This window comes from Danio aesculapii, chromosome 5, assembly GCF_903798145.1.
Source record: "Danio aesculapii chromosome 5, fDanAes4.1, whole genome shotgun sequence".
Taxonomy (NCBI): domain Eukaryota; kingdom Metazoa; phylum Chordata; class Actinopteri; order Cypriniformes; family Danionidae; genus Danio; species Danio aesculapii.
The window spans coordinates 40384410-40407942 of record NC_079439.1 but is presented as its reverse complement, the minus strand read 5'-3'; the positions used below and the strand labels follow the sequence as shown (position 1 = coordinate 40407942).

At 37.3% G+C, this 23533-nt stretch overlaps 1 protein-coding gene across 1 annotated transcript in view; it reads left to right on the top strand.

Moving 5' to 3' along the window:
- Window positions 1-23533, top strand: part of tmem8b (transmembrane protein 8B) — a 291527-nt gene that overhangs the window by 226238 nt on the left and 41756 nt on the right. Inside the window, 1 exon segment of the mRNA XM_056458175.1 lies at window positions 18324-18420. Coding sequence (XP_056314150.1) covers window positions 18324-18420 — 97 coding nt within the window.

Here is a 23533-nt window from a genome sequence, read left to right as displayed (position 1 = left end):
ATTTACAATGAGTTCCCATCCATTTACAGTTCCAGGTAACTGAATATAATGAAAAAAAGTAGTGATGTGTTCATCATGATTACCTTGATTTCCTCCACTCCAGCATTTCAGTGAAATTCTAGAGGAAGAAGATTCAATTGCTCCAATCAGCACTTTGATGAAGATTGGTTGTATTTTTGTCTTTTACTGGCCAGCCAGGATATTTTAAAGTTTTTTTTTACATGTAGACTACGAACCAGACCCATGAGTGGGTGCCATGGTCATAAAATAAATGATTTCCGTTTTCTAGCCATATGCTGCCATCAGGGAAATATCTTGATAAGACGGCTAGATGATGGATGTCTGCTCCATTGACATAGCTCAGTTTTATGAGCAGAGCACTATTTCTACTGGCAGATACCTTTGCCTCAGCTGGACTCAGGGTAGGTCATCAGAAAGTTGGACAGAACAGACAATAACAAAGTGACTTGTGGCTCAGAGTATATTGTGAGGGAATAGTTCCCAGTAGAGCTTTCTTAGTGTCTCCTCAAACAAAAGTCAGAAGGGGGAAATGACATGAGCATACTTCCAGAAAGGCACACAACAGGTAAATGTTCTCAAATTTGCATTGTTTCTTTCAGTTTGTTAGAAAGCGCCCATCCGATCTGTCCTCAGTTCACCTCACTTCCCTTTAGATTCCTGAGATTTCACTCTCAGCTTCATCATTAAGGGAAAACATGCACTGACCACAACACGACACAAAAGGGAAAATAAACCAAAAATGCTTCATGACTCACCACATGTGGGATTTGATCTAACAGCCTCCTGACCTCCAGCACAGATCTTTAACAACCTCAGGAGTAGTGAGTCAGCACAGTCTAGTATAGCTGTTTCTGGGACAGCACGGTTTAAATACAAAACATCCACTCAATTATTTTTTGTCATAGTGGGCTTAAGGTCATGAGCCACATTCGATGATAACTGGACACATTCTAGAAGCAGTGGTCCTCAAACTATGCTAAGAGCATGAGGCATGCAGGATCTCTGTAATAAGCCTAAGAATTGTGTTGATGCAATGCCTGAATGTTATAAATGGGGTATTATTGCTATTATTTCAGCCTATACTGTGTTCGCACAAGACGTGGTACGTACAGATAAATCGCGCAATTCGTGCGTCAAATTTACTTCACAATAGATGCAGATTTGCATGATGGGCAGGGCTTCTGCCTGCCCAGTAACTCTAGCATCGTTGCTAAATCACAGAGGATAGCTGTGTTTATGTGCTTTAGGAAGACTGAAACACAAGGTCGATTCGTTTGGAGCCATGTCTGAGCCCACTAAATCCATTCTGAGGTGCATTCTGAGCTCATAAACTTCTCCAGAAACTATACCTAGATGATGGAAGCTTTGAGCGGTGCTTCCAACTGAGCCCGGTTTGATGTTGTTGTTTGTTGTCCGGTATCAGCAGGAGGATTTCCCTCCGGGACACCAACAATAGGCGCTACATCATAATCACGCCCTTACAAGAAAAAGCTCCTGATTGGTTAAGGCGGCGGATTCCGCTAAAGTTCAGATTTTCCAACTCCAGTGATTCGCTCTACTTGCGCCGCTTTGTTTACGTGAATCGCGTCATTCGCGCCACCTCATTCTCGCATATCGTGCCGCAGGATGTCTATTCATGTCTTTTCATTGACTTACCATGCAAGTCACTCGCGCTTGATGCTTCTTCCGCATCTGGTGTGAACGCAGCATAAAACACATGCACAGGGTTTTCACTAATATAGGCTCATTCTGAAAATGTAGCCCTAAATATATTTCTGGAGATCGTGAATTATGTAGCCAGAAGGAATGCCGTTCCTTTTCGTGCTTACCAAATGACCGCTTACCTCCATATGGACAGCTTTCCTGCTGTTACCAGTTTGTCCAGTTAGCTCACTGTGCATGTTGGCGGACTTGAGACATTGAGAGGAGTTGACCACAACGACGGTGTTTGAGTCTGGCTAAGAACGGTTCCAGAAAGCGGATAAGAAAAAAAGGTGCCAAAAAAACAAAATAAACAACATAACATAAAAGTAAATAACAGGGTGAGAATGTGGTATAATCTGAAAAAGTGGTAAAAATCACATGAGACCTTTTGTTTTTGTGGATTGCTTTTGAAAACTGTCGGTTGGTTTCTGGGAAGTGGGTGTGCTGATCAGTGGTTTCTGGGAAGTGGGTGGGCTTTTGAAAACACTATCGATTGGGTTTAGGGAAGGAGGAGGTTGGGTCTGTCGGTCGGTCAGTCAGTCGACAGCGGCCTCTAGTGGATTCACGCGAAAACAGCAGGTGCGAATGGCACTCGCTAATGAGGAATTTGAGATCTCACATTGAGATTCACGAAAACAAAAACTGCAAACAAACGTAGCTCCTGGGACATATTTGGTGCTCTGCAGGTATGTACTGTTTATAGAGGTACATTTTCATAATGAACCTGGGTTGGTTTTCACACTTGAACTAGTTATCCATGCTCATTGTAAACTTCTAAAAACCTGAATTCTTGGCCAGCCTGATTCATATTTTGAAACCAGAGATGCCCAAAGTAGGGCCCCGGGCCAAAGTTGGCCCATTGAAATCTTTGATTTAGTTCACCATTCCATCTGAAGACCACAGAGTTTCTGGAGACCACATGTCTTTGGACTTGTGGGGGAAACTGGAGCACCCGGAGGAAACCCATGCGAACACAGAAATGCCAACTAACCCAGCCGAGGCTTGAACCAGCGACCTTCTTGCTGTGAGGCAATCATGTTACCCACTGCACCACCATAACGCCCGTTTCTAGTTATTTAAAAAATGTTATCAATTAAATAAGGAAATAACAAATGGCAACAACTATATTTACCTTCGGCCCACTAGCCTCAATCAAGTTTGGTTTTTGGCCCTTCAAAAGAATAAGTTTGGACACCCCTGTTTTAAACTGTTCCTACTTTAACTAGAAGGGTTAGCAGTAAATTAGGATATTTAGAAGCTGACCTTTCACACTGTACATACCTGTGTCTTGACCTAGATAAATGACCTCATTTGCATAATTGGTAAGTCACTGATGATTTGTTGACACAACTGGTTTACACGAAAGCTTTAACATTGCATTTACTTCATAAAGTATATTTCTTACTTACGATCATGGAATTTGGTCTATTTGATATATTTTCCCTGTTTGGCATTTATTTCTCCCAAATGCTAAATTGATTGTAAAAAGCATGGGAATAAGGCTTGCAATTGGTTGGCAATTATCTTACTGTTACATTCTACCCCTTCTCCAGTGCAGCGTTTTATATGCAGTCTTAAACCCAGTCTAATTAATGGGAGATACTGTACAAGGGTCCATGTTTCTACCAGAAGATAAAGTGCGATGGCCAACTTTGATCACATGTGCCATGAAAATCAAACACATCACAGGCTTGATGTCATTAAATTTATTTTAGAGCTGTGCCTCAGTCAAGCTGTGTTCACACCATGTTATCGTAATTACTGTAATTTTGAGATGGCCACATGTGACGATCTACTCAGAGCTGTTCAAATCTATGAGCATGGATTTATGTGTTTAGATGGCAAGACTTGTAATGACTAAACATAGCACGTATATGAATCTGCTGCAGATGGGGTGTTTTTTATGGGTATTTTTCTAATCTTGGAGGCTTGAGTTAAATTAACTTTAGCGAAATGTTCCTCACATGGGGTTCAAAGCAGATATAAGACTGACAATCAAGTAACAACTTTTTTAGAGAAAAACCCCATACTTTTTGTGCAAATTATATTGTTTTACATGTAGGCAAAATTTTCTGTGGTATATGGATGTTGCCCAGTGATGGGTTGCAGCTGGAAGGGGATCCGCTGCATGAAACATATGCTGGATCAGTTGGATAAGTTGAGCCCAGATTAATAAAGGGACTAAGCTGAAAAGAAAATGAATGAGTGAATAATAATAATAAATTAATAATAATAATAATAATAATTTTATTATTATTATTATCATCATCATCATCATCATTATTATTATCAAATAGGATTTTTTTTAAGTCAACAGGCCCATATCATATACAGTACAGATACTATAAGTTACTGTAAATTAAAAGCATTAACATATGCTATATATTTTTTGTTTTCACAAGCTCTGGAGATGTAACATAAATTCCGCTTTTAAATAACAGGTGACCTATAGTTTGCGTCATGAACCACAGCTGTGTTCAGAATGGCATAAATGTTTTCAAAGTGCACTGTGAAGGGAACGCAATTGTCATTATGAAGATCGTTAAAACTAAACTGTAAAAATACTTTGAAAGCAAATTACACCTAAGAGAGATGACTTTTTTTGAGAGATGAGATTTATTTTTTTTAATCATTACAAGTTCAAATGTTAAAATGTTCTAAAAGAATAGAGCATAGCGGGTATAACTGGGAATAGAACACAACCTACAGTGTATGCTTCTAACTACAGCTCTAGATGTGTAGTTGGAAGCGTACAAGTTAGCCACTCATTTTGTGAATGTTTGTTGAAACAACGGATTTGGGAATCGCCAAATCAGTAAACTATGTTTGTAACGATGAAACTTGCGACTTTAGTTGGCTAACGATGGTTTTCGGAATTGCACTCCAGGTCAGATACAGTACCATACACAATTTTTTTTTTTTTTACAAATTTTGGTGCAAATTTGATTCGCATGAAAAAGGTTTATTGTTATTATAGAAATGGATTAATTAAATATTATAATGATCTTCATTTAAAAGACTTTAAAGTTGATCTAGAGATTTTTCAGAACCACCCCAAGTGAGCCAAATATCAAAGCAATGCTCTACACGCTTCTATTAGCAGATCTGGCGAATACAATAGGTGTCATATTAGCTTCAGTGCTCAATCTTTAATGATGAAGTAATGGCTCATCCTCATGGGAAGATCTGCTCAGAGTTGCAGCTTTTGGGTGGAAAAAAATCCCCAAAATTGGAATTGTCTTTGAATGTAACAAAACTGACAATTACTCATGGGGCCAAAGAAATCGGCTTCAGCACAAGTGGCAATACAGGCTTGTTTGATGAAATGTCTCAATTTTAAAAAACTGATTTAATAGCCCTGATGCCCTGCAATGTAGAGATAATGACTTTAGATATCAAGTGCCTTAGGCGCTGCATGGAGATTTCCCATGTCGCAGTGTGTCTGTTGATGGTATGGCAAGTCTGTAGCAAATCAAAAGTTGAATATATGGTCATTCAAATCCTCATCCACAGGCTCAATGCTCTAAATAGAAATATCTGCTAGGCATATATACAGTTGAAGTCAGAATTATTAGCCCCCCCCCCCCCCCCCCCCCATTTGAATTTGTTTTTCTTTTTTAAATATTTCCCTAATGATGTTTAACAGAGCAAGGAAATTTTCACAGTATGTCTGATAATGTTTTTTCTTCTGGAGAAAGTCTTATTTGTTTTATTTCGGCTAGAATAAAAGCAGTTTAAAAAATGTTGTGAACCATTTTAAGGTCAAATTTATTAGCCCCTTTAAGCTACATTTGTTTTTGACTGTCTACAGAACAAACCATCATTATACAATGACTTGCCTAATTACCCTAGCCTGCCTAGTTAACCTAATTAAGCCTTTAAATGTCATTTTAAGCTGTATAGAAGTGTCATGAAAAATATCTAGTCAAATATTATTTACTGTCATCATGGCAAAGATAAAATAATTCAGTTATTAGAAATGAGTTATTAAAACTATTATGTTTAGAAATGTGTTGAAAAAATCAGCCCTCCGTTAAACAGAAATTGAGGAAAAAAAATTAAACGGGGGCTAATAATTCAGGGGGGCTAATAATTCTGACTTCAGCTGTATATATATTTCAAACCTTTTTTTTTTTATTATTATTTTAAACTTCTATTTAAAAACTTAGACCTGCTGATTTGTAAAATGATTTAGCTCACTGTTTTGGCAGATTTCCTGACATACAAACACACACAGCTCATGAATTTGTCCTCAAGCAGACATGCAAGCCTGACAGAAAGTCAAGAGCAGAGAGTTGAGCCAGAGTTGAGCTAATGAGCTGCAATACCGCCCAAAAGAGGAGAAAAGATGTGTTCTCTCTAACTGTGTGTGTGCGTGTGTGTGCGTGTGTGTGTGTGTGTGTGCGTGCGTGCGTATGTGTGTGCGTGTGCGTGTGTGTGTGTGCGCGAGGACGCCCACCCTTTGTGAAGGTGAGTCTGTGTAGCTGTTTGTGTGTGTGTTGAATTGTTCCCCCTTCGGCTGCTTGGAGTGTCTCTCACGGACAGTTTGAGGTCAAGTCAGACTCGGGCCTGCCGTCAGGTCTTAAGTGATTTCTGCAGGAACCAAGTACTCGTTGCTCCCGAGGTAATTACGTCCTTCAAGTCTGAAGGCAACTGGCGAATGCCCTCAGAAAGACATTCTGAAAACAAAAGCCAATGGACAAAAAAAATTGGCAGCCTCGGGAGGACAATCAAAATCACATTTGTAATTTCTTTAATATTTCAAACAGAATGTGAACTAGCATTTCAATATTTTAAATAGCAGCGTTTTAAACCACAGTTTTAGAGATTACTTTAGTTTGTTTGTGAATTTACCATGAAATGGCAACTAATATGTACTTAAATTAAGTAGATATTAAATCTGAAGTGCACCCAATATTTATATTTTCTGTTTATTTACTCAACAGGCCATTCTAGAGGTTGGTGACTTACTAACTGTCATGAAATCACAGTGCAACAATTGTCCAACACCATTCAGAGTACAACTTATTTATAGAAAAACATCTTCGACCAATGGCTATAAGACAATATAATTCCTACAAATGCATAGTTTTATAGCTTCAATAAATGTGGAGTTTCTAACCTATGCAGAACACGCCAAAATTGAACATAACTTATAGGAGTATCAGAGTGGAGCATGGCAAATAGAGTTTTCAAAAGGTAACAAAGCTTTAACCCTTTTATAAAAGAACAGAAACTTGCAGAAATATACATCTACACTGGCAAATATACATCCCACAACTTTTTTTTCATAACATGTACCTCTTCTACCAGACTTTCCATCCATCCGTCCATTTATTCCAGTAGAACATTAAAAGTGCTGGATGTAAGTTTTTGACTCTTCTAAAGCATAAAAATACCATAATCTGTTTGCAGATATATATATATATATATATATATATATATATATATATATATATATATATATATATATATATATATATATATATATATATATATATTCTGTGCCGGAACGCTGTCTTGTTTTTTGTTTTTTAATCTGCCCAATGCCAGTTTACCCAATTATATTTCAGCACCCTGGGTTGCCATGTTGAAAAACCATGTATTTCGTTCATTCATTCAGTCATTATGGCTCTCAAAGCATGCATTCGTGACCGAAATGCGACCTCTGGTGGACAGTAGCAGACTCCGTAATGAGACGCAGATTCAGAAGTCCACATGAGGTGGTAATCAATTAGCAAATAACATAAATATTACAAACGTAAACATTAGGTGAGCAGATTACTTTGTAACCCTATGTCCCAACAACATGCTACTTGACGAGATTTTCAGTGAAACGCAATTCGGCTGTTTGCACCAGACGAAACACGACAGAAATTTAAATACAGCGAGAAGCACAGAATATGCACTCACTCACGAAATAAGGTTTAGAATCTATTTAATACACATTAAACCTCTTTAGCATCATTAAATGTCCATGCTAAATCACTGATAGTAAGTCACAGTCCTAAAGTTCAATATCAAATGGTTTATTTTATTTTCAAGATCTGAGGTGAACTATCTGCTGCTGCTTTCAGTAGTATGGCAATAAGTGTCATGTAAAAAGGCATTCAAACTCACATTATTAGCATTTTCACACTGAATAAAGCACATGAGGTGTACCTGAGGTAAGCATTGCCAGTTTATCCTGTTCACCTGTGAGAAATAGATGCTGTTTCTAATATATCCATTTCAGGTGTTGGTTAGGACAAAAACTTCTCTAAATATGGAAATAATCCTTCTATCAGGTGCTATTGCTTTTGTTTAGAACACGGTTTAAATCAGCCTTTAGGTGCTGCTGGTCGTCAGTTTGGCAACCTGCGCTTGTGTTTTTTTGATCCAGGAATGCAATACCTAGTTTAATCAAACTTACACTGCACCTTTAGGGCGTACACACACTACAGTTGCCTTGAACCAGGCTTAAGCATGCTTGTCCCCCCTCCCGTCTCCCCTGATGGCCCGCACTTACATTGCATTCGAGCCTGAGTACACTTGCGTTATCGATGATGTACTGTTAAGTTTAAGAAGCGTTCTCGCTCAGCCCAGTGTAGATTGCTTTATATCATTTTAGTCGTTTTGGATTCAGTGACACACAGTCAAATATTTCGCCGAACAGATCAGCCATTTTTGACCCTCATAAGCAATCATAAAGTCATCATGTTGCAGGAATTAGAAGGTTTGCTGAAGGTGCAGCTGTCGTGCAGTGAGGGGTTTGCATCTTTAATAATCTACGACAGTTTGCGTTCATTGAACAGTAAAGAATGATTCATAAATCCATATGAAACAGTCCCTTAAAAGTCACGTCTCGGCTTCAGTTTCGGGCTAAGGCGTGCTTTGCACTCACACTACAAGCACTAAAAGTCACACTACCTGAGCAAAAGTGAACCGCGCTCTGGCACACCTCTTCCAACTGGGCCAGGGCCGGCCAACTGAACTGCGCCTGAGCCTGATTCAGAGCACTCACACTTCTCAAACAATCCAGGAAGCGGATCTGGGCTCGGTTTGGATAGCATAGAGTGAGTACGCCCTTAAAGAAGCTTTTTTTAAACTGAAACTGTGGTTCTTGGAGATCCATAAAATCAAAGGCTACTGCCAGTTTCAGAGTAATGAACATCAGGACAAAAAACAATAATTTGCAAGTGTGAACAGATTACACCTATATGCAAAATTATATCATGTTGTCATGTGTGATATGAACAGATTGAGAAGTTATGTTTTTCTTTTTGTATGTAATTTATAATAGCTTAGCAATGATGCAATGCATTAGCACTGTTTGTGTTGTTTCTTTTTCGCAAATACACTGCAAAAGTAGGTGGAAAAGTTCAAGGTTCATGTAATGGCTTACGAGTGCTTGGAGTATCATATAAATTTACAAACATTTTTATGCACTTCTTAGGTAACAGTGCATTTGGGAGAAAGATTAAGTACTTACAGTAGTGCGTACGACTGCCATCTTAGTGCATTAGAAACCCAGCCTGATTCTAATGGCACTGCAGTCAAAAGATGTTGCAGTTTCTTTTAATATCCCATTGACTGAAGATAAAATGCTGAGAAAAGTTCAGAGTACTGCCACATGAAAAGATCTGAAACAGATCTAAATAAGAGAACCCCGTCAGCTTTAGAGGAGAGCAGAGACACAGTATTTTCATTTTGATTTACCTCGATTTTCCTCCCATCTTGTGTCATTCTTACTTCCTTGTTCTTCAATCTATTAAGCTCTCTGCGCTCCCCTTAATTAGATGTAATTCAGCCATTTGAATGTGGCAGCATATAAGGCTTTCAGTTTGGCTTACATTTAAGCACAGGCAGTTGAATAAAATGCGTTACGTGAAGCATCAATTTAACTGTAAAATGATGTAGTTTGTAATGTAATGTAATGTGTGTGATTTATATAGCACATTTATCATTTATGACCGTACACCCAAAGTGCTTCACAATCATGAGAGGGGTCTCTCCAAACCACCACCAGTGTGCAGCATCCACTTGGATGATGTGACAGCAGCCACAGGACAAAGGCTCCAGTGTGCTCACCTCACACCAGCTATAGGGTGGAGTGGAGAGACAGTGATAGAGCCAGTTCGGTGGATAAGGATGCTTGGGAGGTCATGATGAGTAAGGGCCGATGAAGGAAGTTTGGCCAAGGACACCGGGGTTACACCCCTACTCTTTACGAGAAGTGCCATAGGATTTTTAATGACCACAGAGAGTCAGGACCTCGGTTTAACATCTCATCCCAAAGATGGAAAGTTTCAGTAATAATTAGCCATTATTACAACAGAATGCAGATTTTGGGGAAAATTTCATTTTGATTGTGGTATTGAATGTGATAAACACAATATTAACCATTTCTTTTGCTGTTTTTATTCGGCCAAAGAAAATAGTTTCAGGCTAAGTCACAGCATAACGTTGCTCTCTGCAAAAGCAGTAGTGATGTTTTGTTACTAGATGAATTATAGAACAGATAGGATAGGTTTCCTATATGAGTTAATAACTCATTCATATGTTTCAATACAAATGTGACAACTTGATGAATTTCTTCTATTCTTCTTTCTTCTCTCTGTCCTCAATCAACTGAGAGACCCTCACTCATGGTGCTCTCTTAGTGGACACCCTTTAATCCCCCACTTCTAATGGCCCAAGACAGCTCCTCTGACCACAGCCACCCATCTTAATAGACAGCAACAGACGTTGGCCTCTGGAGAAGTTCTGTCCATCTCCTTGGAGAGCACTTCCATTACCAGCTTTGAGTGTTCACGGTGGCACACTCTGCTCCTCTTTAGTTGTCAGTACCACAAATTTCCCAAATCAGTGGCTCTTTGACAGTTTCTACCTACTCCCCAAATTTCAGGATGAATGTAAAGTGTTCAGTGGTTTGGAAACGAGGTAAAATGTGGCAAACCGGAAGTTGCTGAAACTTTTATTTCAGTATGCTGATATACAGTGGAAGTCAGAATTATTAGCCCCCCATACACCCCCTTTGATTTTTTTTTTTTTTCTTCTTTTAAAAATATTTCCCTAATGATGTTTAACAGAGCAAGGGAATTTTGACAGTATGTCTGATAATATTTTTTCTTCTGGAGAAAGTCTTATTTGTTTTATTTTGGATAGAATAAAAGCAGTTAAAAAATTTTTAAAAGCCATTTTAAGGTCAAAATTATTAGCCCCTTTAAGCTATATTTATTTTTTCTGATAGTCTACAGAACAAACCGTCATTATACAATAAACTGCCTAATTACCCTAACCTGTCCAGTTAACCTAATTACCCTAGTTAAGCCTTTAAATCCCAAAAGCTGTATAGAAGTATCTTGGAAAATATCTAGTAAAATATTATTTACTGTCATCATGGCAAAGATAAAATAAATCATTATTAGAGATAAGTTATTAAAACTATTATGTTTAGAAATGTGTTGAAAAAATCTCTCTGTTAAACAAAAATTGGGGAAAAAAAATAAACAGGGGGGCTAATAATTCTGAGTTCAACCGTACTTCACTGTAAAAAAAATGCAGGGTTCAACACAATCAATTTGTGTTGGAGCAACATAAGGAATTAAGTTAACTTAGTTTTTACAACTGAAAGTGGATTTAACAGAAAACAATTAAGTTGTTTATTAATTGTGTTGTTTCAGCTTATTTTAAGTAAGTAGTTTGAACAGATAAGGTCTTTTTTGAGTGTTCCAACTGAATAAAAGGTGCAAAGTCTAAAGTGTAGGGCGCAAAAGCATTAAGGGTGTATCCGAATCCACTTTTGCTATTTTTAGGATGGAAAAATGTGGTTTGCGCCACAGCACATGGCTTGACAGGGTTGTGCTTATTCTCTTAATGAGTTATAAGTATGTTTTGAGCATTTGAGCATAATGTGTATTAAACTAATCAGATACTCATCTTGCATTCCCTTTAAAAGTCAGTTGTGTCGCGCCATGGCACATTTGCTATTCACATGGTGGACTTTGTAAGAGGAAAAACTGAACGATTCACTAACGAGAAAACAGACCATCTGCAGCGCGATGATAAAGAACGAGCCTCCTTCATTCTGCATTTTTGCTTTTTTTTTACTTTTACTTTTACTCTAAGAAAACTCTATTGAAGACGTTCATTAGCCCATACATTTAATTTCGTTTGTTAAGCTCAAAGATTTGTTTTAAAACTATTTCAAAATTAAGTTCTAATTTCCAGCAAATGAATAAATGGACAATAATAATGAAGTGTGGATATATAATGAAGTTATAACCAAACACACGTCCTATTCTTATGCCCTATATGGTGATGCATACGTTTTCAAAACCCAATAGGGGGACAAATCTAAACTTGTTTTTATTAAAACAAAATAAATATGCATATAATAAATAATACTAATTATAATAACATTATACAAATGCAAGTTGTCATGAATAAACTGAAAAAAGGCATGAAGGCATGAAGAAGGTACAGAGGCAGTGTTTTTTATATTTGTGTAGAAAAAAATCATTTTTGAAACATGTTAATCCTTTAATTTTTTCATATATAAAAATGTGTATTGCTGTACATGCTGTGGGTTAAGCAATGTGTATGCGTTTTGGCCCTGCATAGGCACATAACTAACGCACTCTGCATCCGATGGACTTTAGACGGCCTTTGTCAATGGCGCGATCTATTTGAGTTTTTCAAAATAGCAACACGCTAACAATGCGCCTTAACACACCTCTATTTTAAACCATCACACCCATGAGTCTACGAAGTGGCACAAATGGATTTGCTTTTTAAACAACGTGGGGCAAAACATGAAAATTATGGTTGCGCTGCTCTGAAAATAGCAACAAATCATGCCATACACCTCTTGCACCTTATTGCGTCGGATGTATGATAGGGCCCAAAATATTGAGTAGGGTGCGGGGCTTTCTCACCACATCATTTTTCTATAGCAATCTAACGGCGTGGTTGAGAATATTGTGGCTGACATCAACAGAGAAGGACTGCAACTCAAAATGCAAAATGGTCAGACTTTAATCGAAAGTTACTGGAGCTAACAAGCAAAAAAATGGTGGATTAACTTATCATATCATCTTCACATCATCTTTGTTTATCAAATACAATATCATTTCCAGCCCCGTCAAAATGACTTTTCTTCACTTCCGGTCATAGAATGCCTATAGGCACTGCTGACCGCTTACCTCTGTACGGCCAACTTTTCCCGTTTGAATGTTTTGCTCAGTAGCTTGCTACACATGTCATTAGACTTGGGAGGCAGAGGAGGGCAGACTGGGGTTTGAGTCCAACGAATGATGATTATCCAAACTCGCTAAAATGAAACAAGAAAGAAGTGTGAGGTCAGGGTAGAAACACTCTTTCTCTTCTAGTTTCTTTTTGAAAGCACTATCAGTTGGGTTTAGGGAAGTGGGTGTGTAGGACAGTTGATATCAAGCTGATATATTATGCTCAAATTCAATGGCTTCTCTCACAGACATTCACAAAAAGGATGTTAATATTCACAGTAATGTCCACAGCGTATCCACCACAGTCTGTCTAATCTATTTATTGACTAGTCTATTTTTGAATATTTTTAGACATATTAAATTGTCACTGGTAACCCAAAATTTGCCTTTTGTTAGCCTAGAGTAAATTTTAGATGTCTAGCGAACACAAAACCGTTTGTTGGGAAATTTTTCATTTTACTCCATATGAAGTTTCAGCTACTAAATAGGCATTGACTGAATGTAACAAACTACAAGGTAAAGCCACATTTACCTGTATTTCATTGGTTAAAGTCCGATTATCAATTTCAATATCAATTCTCAATAATCAATTTATTGATTTAGTTTTTTTTTTTTTTTTTTTTTTTTTTGACAGCTTTGAGTAGGATTTTCTTAGGTAACACTTTATTTTGATGGTCCATTTGAGTATTAGTACACTCTCTGCTTAATATCTGTTGATACTGCTCCTTCAACAGACATTTAACTGACTTTTAAGCAGTTTATTTAAAATCTATTGGTTCAGTTTTTCTTTCTCATTTCTATAAATAAATAAATGGATACAGTACATATATATAAGTAAACTCTCTATGAATATGATGCTATTACCAATAGGAATGCCAAAAACACTATATAGTGGTATTGGAATTTCAGGGAAGGAAAAATAATACAAACCAAATTTAGAGATGGGACTCTGTTTACATCTTGCAGGATTTGGGACGAAGCTCCTAATTTCAGGAGGAAGGGAGGAAAATGTAGGACAGGTGGTCACCCTGCAAGGGACTAGAGGCAGGTGTGGCACACAGATGTGCCCTGTTAACAGTTGCAACACTGGCCTTTCTCTGCTCTCATGGCTCTCAACCCCATTTCACTTTTCACAACTGCCCCAACACAGTATGAAAACATATGAGCAATATTCATATATTTCATCTAAATTCATAATTGGCCTCTATCTGACAATACCTTGGAACTGAGTTAAATTTCTCCATTGAGTTGTGTTGAACCTTGGAATCAAAATCCTACATTTTTTATAGAATACACAAGACAAGTAACCTGTATTGATAGAGTTAGGGAAATGGGGGGAAATGCAATTGGCAATATGGATGCTGTAGGGAAGGAAGCACCGCCTTCTATTAAAGGAGCCAATCATTGATCGATATAGACTAACAATTCACTCAGGGGTGTGCCAGGTCAAAGTAAGGCAAGTCATTTTACTTGGCGACTATCTTTGAAATGCCTCTCGGGCAGTATGCTCGGGCATTCAGTTTAAATGAGAAAACATCAAATTTTCCAAAACTGCTTGCCAAGCATACGATTGAATTTCATATTAGGAATCACCAATATAATTAAACAACAGCTGTTTCTTTTAGTTTCATTTCTAAACGTCCAAATTTCACAAAATCTGCAGAAACTCACGTCTAGCTCGGGAGTATCGTCAGTATATAGCGATTGATGATTGGCTACTGTACTAGAAGGCGGTCTTTATTCTCCATATAGTTGTCGACGATTGGCTCCTGGATTAGAAGGCAGGCTTCATTCTCCATATACTGATCGACAATTGGCTCCTGTAGTAGAAGGCGGGCTTTATTCTCCATATAACGATCGACAATTGGCTCCTGTAGTAGAAGGCAGGCTTTATTCGCCATATTGACTGTTGCACTTTTCTCCCATTCAAAACAATACCAGTGACATGTCTTGTGAGTGGACAGCCATCAGTTGTTAAACTTCATTGATGATTCCAAATCAGAATTTTAATCATCAGCACTTTACATGTAACGAACCCGTTTGACTGGGATATTTTGAAGAAAACTGTTAACCTAGCTAGCATTCTGGGTAAAGTATTAAACAGTAAGAACATTCTCTTTTGCTAAGCATGTTAATGGCAACAAACCGAGGGCAAGCTATCTCCGTTATTGGCAGAATATTCATTTATAACTGCAGATACTGCTCATCATTATTGCTTTTTCAACAGTTGCGATCGATTGTGCCCACTCATCAGGTGTTACCCTCTCTGATGAATGCCAATACTGCAATAGACACAGCTTTTACTTCTGACAGCAGACGTGTCAACCATCTTGTGGTCACTGGAGTTTTGAAATGCGTGGAGGAAACTTTTGTAGGCTGTTAATTTTGAAACCGTCTTGAATGACAGCCAAGAACTGCCCCGAGTGAACCCAGCTGGTCATCCGTCATTGTTAAAAACTTACATCCCTGATTGGGGTCTGGTCTGAGGCCAGCTCAGCACAGGTGCTTGGCACAGCATTGACATTAAAGCAGCTGAATATTGAGCAAAAGTGAAGCCAGGAAATTTCAGTTGCTGTCGTACTGATTACTGGAAACACCAGCTCGATAAAAGCCTATGGTTGAGTATCTGTTTGGTTCATTTAGATTACATGGTTGAAGGCATTCCTGTGTCACAGATGCTGGCTCTTATGATTCATTGTCTATGTTGTACAGCTGTCAGAACGTATAAGTAAGAAACAATACCTTAAACTTGCAATGATGGATTACTTTTGCTAAATTAAAGAGAGTAGATACTTTGGAATAGTTAAATAAAAGTAAGTAAATATGATTAGAGAGATAGGTAAATACAGATTTTGTTTTTAATCTGCATTATATTTTGTGATTTTTGCATCTTAATTGGCAGAGCATTGCATTACATACTATATATAAAATGGTGGGTAATTAAAAAAAACACATTGTGATTGGTGTTTGGTAGCGATGATCATATATTTTTTCATGATGATGCACCTAACCATACCTTGAGCTGGAGCAAAAAATATATATATAATTTTAATTAATTCATTTAGTTCTATTTATTTTTTTCTGTTGTCTTGTTCACACACAAGCTTAGATCCACTTGTGCTGTCTGTGTAAATTTGCAACTGATGTTGAGTATGTAGTTTCTTTGTGAACTTCACCTTTAAACATAATGCAGTGAATATTAAAGACTCATCTTTAATACTGCTACGTACATCAAAACTGCAAATTCTTACCAAATAGGACACAACAACATGTGATTTCATTAGCTTTTACTCTTTACACTTTCACATTGGGCGAACACCCAATATTGTAGGAATGATTTTGAAAGTATAATAGTTGAAAACTTTTTATAAAATAAAATAAAATAAGTTGTCTCTTTGTTAATTCTTTGTGCGTCTTTCTCCATCACTAAGTAGTGCATGCACATTCTCTCGCTCTGCTATTAACTACCCCACTGATGATCCCTAGAGAGTTCCTCCAAGTCCCCAACACCTGAATCAGCAGAGGGTTGCGTGCTTGGCTCATTACAGAAGTACGCATGGCTACATTTAGTTTTTAAAATGAAAGAAATGGGGCGGTATGACCGCCGTTCCTTTTTCCTTTTTGCGCTTACCAGATGACCGCTTACCTCCGTATGAACGACCCTCCCACTGTTGTAAAATAAACTTTTAAAAATTAAATTAAATTAAATTAAATTAAATTAAATTAAATTAAATTAAATTAAATTAAATTAAATTAAGTTAAATTAAATTTAAATCTTCATTTTCATTTAAGATTTACAGTGCCAATCCAATAGAACCACTTATTTGGTAAAACAGCTCTATCATTTAATTAATCCATAAAATACTTACAAAATATTACTTTACAAGCTGTATTGTGCATAAACCATTTAAACATTTGCATATTATTTAATGATATTAAAAATTATAGAAAAACTAAATGCATATTTGCACACATTTACATAAGTATATAAAAACACTGAACACTGGGCTCAAAATCTCTGGATCTCTGGCACAGATTCTGTGTGGGCCTAACTAAGAGGCCAACACAGGCTTGTTGGGAAAATGTGCCCAGGGATACATTTTTGGGAAATGACAAATATGTGCTTGCTGGTACATAGGGTTGCATTTTGTTTGTAAAATGAACGTGGTGACGTTGCCTGCTTACCTTTGTATGGATTACTTTTCTGCTATGACTGCACTAGAATTGGGATGCGAAGTGGACCAATCCGGCGAAGGATGATTTAAAAAAACAGTGAAAACGAAACCCATAAAAGTAGTGTGAGATCATTGTAGAAGCATGCAACCTGCAATGGCTTTTCTATTGTAGTCTGCTTTTGAAAACACTATTGGTTGGGTTGAATGAGGCATATACATACAGAATTACAAGTCAGAATTATTGGCCCCCCTTTGTATTTTTTTTCTTTTTTAAATATGTCACAAATGCTTGCTTAAGAGAGCAAGGAAATTTTCATAGTATGTCCGAAAATGTCACTTTAAGCTGTATAGAAGTGTCTTGAAAAATATCTAGTCAAATATTATTTACTGTCATCATGGCAAAGATAAAATAAATCAGTTATTAGAAATGAGTTATTAAAACTATTATGTTTAGAAATGTGTTGAAAAAAAATCTTCTCTCCGTTAAACATAAATTGTGGGGAAAAAAAATAAACGGGGGCTAATCAAGGGGGTGGGGTATTCTCAATAATTCTGATAATACTGTAATGATAATCTTATTCTGCTGATGTATATATGTTGCCTATTATTTGGTGAGGTCCAAGTCAAAACATTAAAGACTGACTTTATGGAGCCCCCTCGGGCTTTGGCATAGTGGTATGAAAATATGTCATTGTATTATTAAACCATATTATTAAACCTATAGTAAACATGTAATACATTTTAGTCCAACAACATGATACTTTACTTGAAAGTGTTATTTTCCTCTATTTATATCTCCACCACAATTTATGCATGTAAGAGATCACTAATTTGCTTCATGTTCTGGATTCGCTTATTCATCAAGACTCTCTGTATTATTAATGAACGGGGTGAAAAGCAAGGGCGAACGTCTTTATTTTCAGACGTCTGTGGATAGGAAGCTCGCGGTGGGAGATGACTGGCCTTACGCTCATCTACAGTACAAAGAGCCTCTTTTCCTTTGATATTCCTATGAAATTATCACATCTCGAACAGTTAAATCACAGCCTTCTCCTTTGCTCGCCATAACTCTCTTTTGACCTGCTTTGTGTCGCCCACTGTCTGTGATTCAGATTAGCTTATTAATTAACTTTGATGTTCGCTTATCTTTAACAGGATTCAAACTCATTTTGTCTTTTTTTTCCTCTTTCTTCAGTCTTCAGTGAAAGGAGAGAATATTACGATCTTCGGCTGTCTGAATCATGGGATGCCACTGTCTCTTCATGACAACACGTCAGTCTCATGTGAATCTGGTAAGACTGTCTTCAATTCAATTTAATCCAATTTATGTTGTTTTGTAGAATTTTACTTAAATATTACCGAAATTTAAATGTATCCAAGCAATTCCAGTGTTATGGATGTGACATTTGCAGTAAAAACTCAAAACATAAATTCACATAGAAAGTAAATGTTAACATTATATTGTATAGTATATTTAAACATCTGTTTATATTTTCCAAAACAACTCACCACAGAGTTAGGGGATTAGAAAAATATCAATCTGTAAACATATTTTGTACTTTAAATGAGGAAAATAAACATGCGTTATGGATGTGACCAAAAAAGTCTGCGAGTTTACAGTATCCAACATACTTTGTAGAAATTCTGTAAATTAAACTGTACAACCCATAAGAAATAATGCTAATCAACAGGATAAGAGTTGTCTCACTATAGAACATTTTGAAATAATTTTTTTAAATACAATTTTATTTAATATTGTTGCGTTTATAAGGAAAAAAAAAGTGTTGTTATGGATGTGAAATCTCTTCGATATGGATGTGACAGATGTGAAATTGGCACTTGTGTGACTTAAGTAAATCAGGTATAACAGTTTGAAAACATTGACAGAGGCATTTTTGAGAATTTCTAAAATACTGTAAAATACTTGCCTACTCAAAATTTCCATGTTTTGGTGACCCAAGGTTGACATTTGCATGGAATTGCTTATCCACTATATAAATGTATATAGGTATATGTATATGTATATATAAATGTATATGTATGTGTGTGTATATATATATATATATATATATATATATATATATATATATATATATATATATGTGTGTGTGTGTGTGTGTGTGTGTGTGTGTGTGTGTGTGTGTGTGTGTGTGTGTGTGTGTGTGTGTGTGTGTGTGTGTGTGTATGTATATATATACTTTATATATATATATATATATATATATATATATATATATATATATATATATATATACTTTATATATATATATATATATATATATATATATGTGTGTGTGTGTGTGTGTGTGTGTGTGTGTGTGTGTGTGTATATATATATATATATATATATATATATATATATATATATATATATATATATATATGTATAAATGTATATGTATATGTGTGTGTGTGTGTGTGTGTGTGTGTGTGTTTATATATATATATATATATATATATATATATATGTATATATATATATATATATATATATATGTGTGTGTGTGTGTGTATATATATATATGTATATGTATATATATATATGTATATATATATGTATGTATATACATACATTACATTAACAAGTGCTTCAACTAGCACGTAACCATAACTTTTTTGCAAACAAGTTCAATACTTCAATTATGCTGTTAATATATATAAATAGTATTTATGCAGTAATGCATTGCGAAATGAAGCACTTAAGGCAGTACAATATTCATAAGAACAGATGCTGAAATAGCTATATTACCAAATGTTGTTAAACTATATCATTCATTCATTTTCTTTTTGGCATAGTCCCTTTATTAATCTGGGGTTGCCACAGAGGAATGAACCACCAACTTATCCAGCATATGTTTTTACGCAGCGGTTGCCCTTCCAGCTGCAACCTATCACTGGAAAACATCCATACACACTGATTCACACACATACACTACGGTCAGTTTTAGCATACCCAATTCATCTATAGCGCATGTCTTTGGAGGAAACCTACGTGAACACGGGGCGCCGAACGTGCTACCCACTGCCCCACCGCATCGCCCTGTTAAAGTATATGTTTTTCTAAATTAAACAAAAAATGTAAACTAGATTATTTATTACATTTTTTTCTTAATGTTCTCTTCTCATAGTAAACAGTGAAATTAATAAATATTAAGAAATAATAGTATTAGCTATGAAAAGTGAAAGTGGAATTAAATATATAATGATATAGTATACAGTATTTCTGTTTTAAATCAATTATTTTCAATTATTACATTTCAAAAGACCTTGAACAAACAATCTGTTCCCTATCAGTCTGTCATTTGAAGTTAAGTCTTAACTGACAAATGGGAATTTGTTAGAAGATCAATAACTCTGACTTGTATGAAAAAGTGGCAATGAAATGACTATAGGGCCACTCTCCACCACTACAGCACTGGCTGAACAGCCAAATCCCGAGAGGGGCATGGCACACCGGCTCACATCAAGAGACCTTCACTCCCATGTGGGAGGTGTGACGTGTGCAATGAGCATGCAGCCTTGTGTTCGTGGTCCGGTTCCTGGCTGCACTGGAATATAATTTTCTTTGCAGTTTTTCTTGCCTTGTGACAAATCTTGTTGCTGCAAAAACATATGACTTGGTCAGGACACCCATGGCAGTGTACGTCAACCACCAGGGGTGTATGACCACCAGGGGTACATGTCACAGCTCACTCACCATATCCTCCTATAAAATCACATGTGGCTCAGATTGCTGCATGCCATTAGTTCCACTGAGCTAATTTGTGCAGCCCACAGGCTCACATGACATCTAATGTTCCTGGGAGAGTAGAAAAGCTATCCGGTGTGATGACATTTTTGTAGAGCCCAGGCTGACCTGTTGCTTCTTGTAAATACACCCAATACTAGTTGTTTACTCCCTGAATGAAGCCCTCTCAGCATGTACACACTGGCCAACAGCTGGTACTGGGGGTCTGTGTATTATACATTTTTCCTCAGTGAGCATTCCGGCACAGATACTGTGCAAGGTCAAGGCGGATGAGGAGCAGATCCCTGCACTCTGCATCTACACTCTATCTGCCACATATCTGCCACTTTATTAGGTACACCTGTCCAACTTCTCATTAACACAAATTTCTAATCAGCCAGTCACATGGCAGCAACTTAGGCATGCATTTAGGCATGTTGACATGGTCCAGACGATCTGCTGCAGTTCAAACCGAGCATCAGAATGGGTGATTTAAGTGACTTTGAACATGGTATGGTTGTTGGTGCCAGATGGGCTGCTCTGAGTATTTCAGAAACTGCTGGTCTACTAGCATTTTCATGCACAACCATCCCGAGGGTTTACAGAGAATGGTCTGAAAAAGAGAAAATATCCAGTAAGTGGCAGTTCTGTGGGTGCAAATGCCTTGTTTATGCCAAAGGTCAGAGGAGGATAGCCAAAATCTGGACTTGAATAGAACTTTGTTAAGCTGCTTTGACACAATCTATATTCTGAAAAGCGAATATATATATATATAACTAAACATGAATTGAACTCTGCTGCGACATTCAGATGGTAGGGTCAGAATTTGGCATCAACATCATGAAAGCATGGATCCATCCTGCCTTGTATCAACGATTCAGGCTGCTGGTGGTGGTGTAATTTAATTTAATTTAATTGTAATTTGGGGGATATTTTCTTGGCACACGTTGGGCTCATAAGTACCAATTGAGCATCAGGTCAATGCCACAGCCTACCTGAGTGTTGTTGGTGACCATGTCCATCCCTTTATGATTTTCTAATGGCCACTTCCAGCAGGATAACGTGCAAATCATCTCAGACTGGTTTCTTGAACATGACAATGAGTTCACTGTACTCAAATGGCCTCCACTCTCACCAGGTCTCAATACAATAGAGCACCTTTGGGGTGTGGTGGAATGGGATATTATCACCATGGTTGTGTAGCCAACATACAGTATCATGTCAATATGAACCAAAACATCTGAGGAATATTTCCAGTGCCTTGTTGAATCTATGCCACGAAGGATTAGGGCAGTTCTGAAGACAAAAGGGGGTTGGTCCAACCCGGTACTAGTAAGGTGTACCTAATAAAGTTGGTAAACCAGACACAGAACATAAGAAGTTCTGAGGACCTCATTGTTTTGGCGAGTGGCAGAGGGGTAGTGCCGTCTCCGATCAGAAGCTGGCCCACTGAATAGTGGATGCCATCACCTTGGCATACTTAACCAGTCTTAAGGAGTGTTGCCTCCTCCTGGATGTTAACATGCGGTGCCTCTTTAACAGACATTTGTAGAACTGCTTGGTTACTCCTAACACATTCAGTGGTGCTGAATGTATTTTCTGACTAACACCAGTCTATCGAAAGAAAGTTGTCTCTGTGTTAATTCTTTCTGCATCATTCTCTATCACCCAGAGGTGCATGCACGTTCTCTCGCTCTGCTATTAACTACTATTAACTACCCCACTGGTGATCCCTAGAGTTTCTCCAAGTCCCTAACACCTGACTCGGCAGAGGAGTAGGGTGCTTGGCCCATTACATTGTGCTATATTCCTGCTTGGTCAACCCATCCTATGGGAATCGGTGCCTTGTAGGAGTACAGGCAACTCAATTTGTTTTCATGGTGAGTTTTCCCACTAGTTAAACCCATGTTTTCCCTACCAACTAACCATCTTACCCATATGTAGTGCTCCCCGATTAGGACTAGCCCATATGTGCACTACCACAGTATCTCCCACTGGGTAGTATATTGCCTCACAGTGTCCTTCTTCTTCAAGTCTAAGCTTAGCTAGTTACGAACCCTGAAAATTATAAAAATGTCCAATCTGGCGACGTTGGATGGTTTCGTGTTTGGTGGTATTCGTGCACTCATAATAGAAGATTGACAAATATTTCCTATATTTCTGAATGGGTTCAGGAGCTGTGCTCTAAATCTGTTGCTTTAAGACATAATTCGAAGTGACTGACTGATTTTTCATAGAAGTAATGTAATGCGTATTTATATAGTGCATTTACACCCAAAGCACTTCACAATCATGAGGGGAGTCTCTCCACACCATCTGTGTGTAGCATCTACTTGGATGATGCAATGACAGCCACAGGACAAAGGCACCAGTATGCTCACCACACACTAGCTATTGGTGGAGTCAACAGACAGTGATAGAGCCAATTCGGTGGATGGGGATGATTGGGAGGCCATGATAGGTAAAGGCCGATGGAGGGAATTTGAATTTGAAGTCAGAGTGAATTCTAAATTAATTCCCATCAGTTGGTGTAGACATAACGCCTCTGTTCCCTCTGTCAAGGAGATGTTCTCAACATTTTTATTAATAAGATTATGATAATAAATCTTATGACAATAATATGTTTCTTGAGACATTTCAAAAACAAAATAGTTTTAGTGTTTTAAATTGTTTTACAA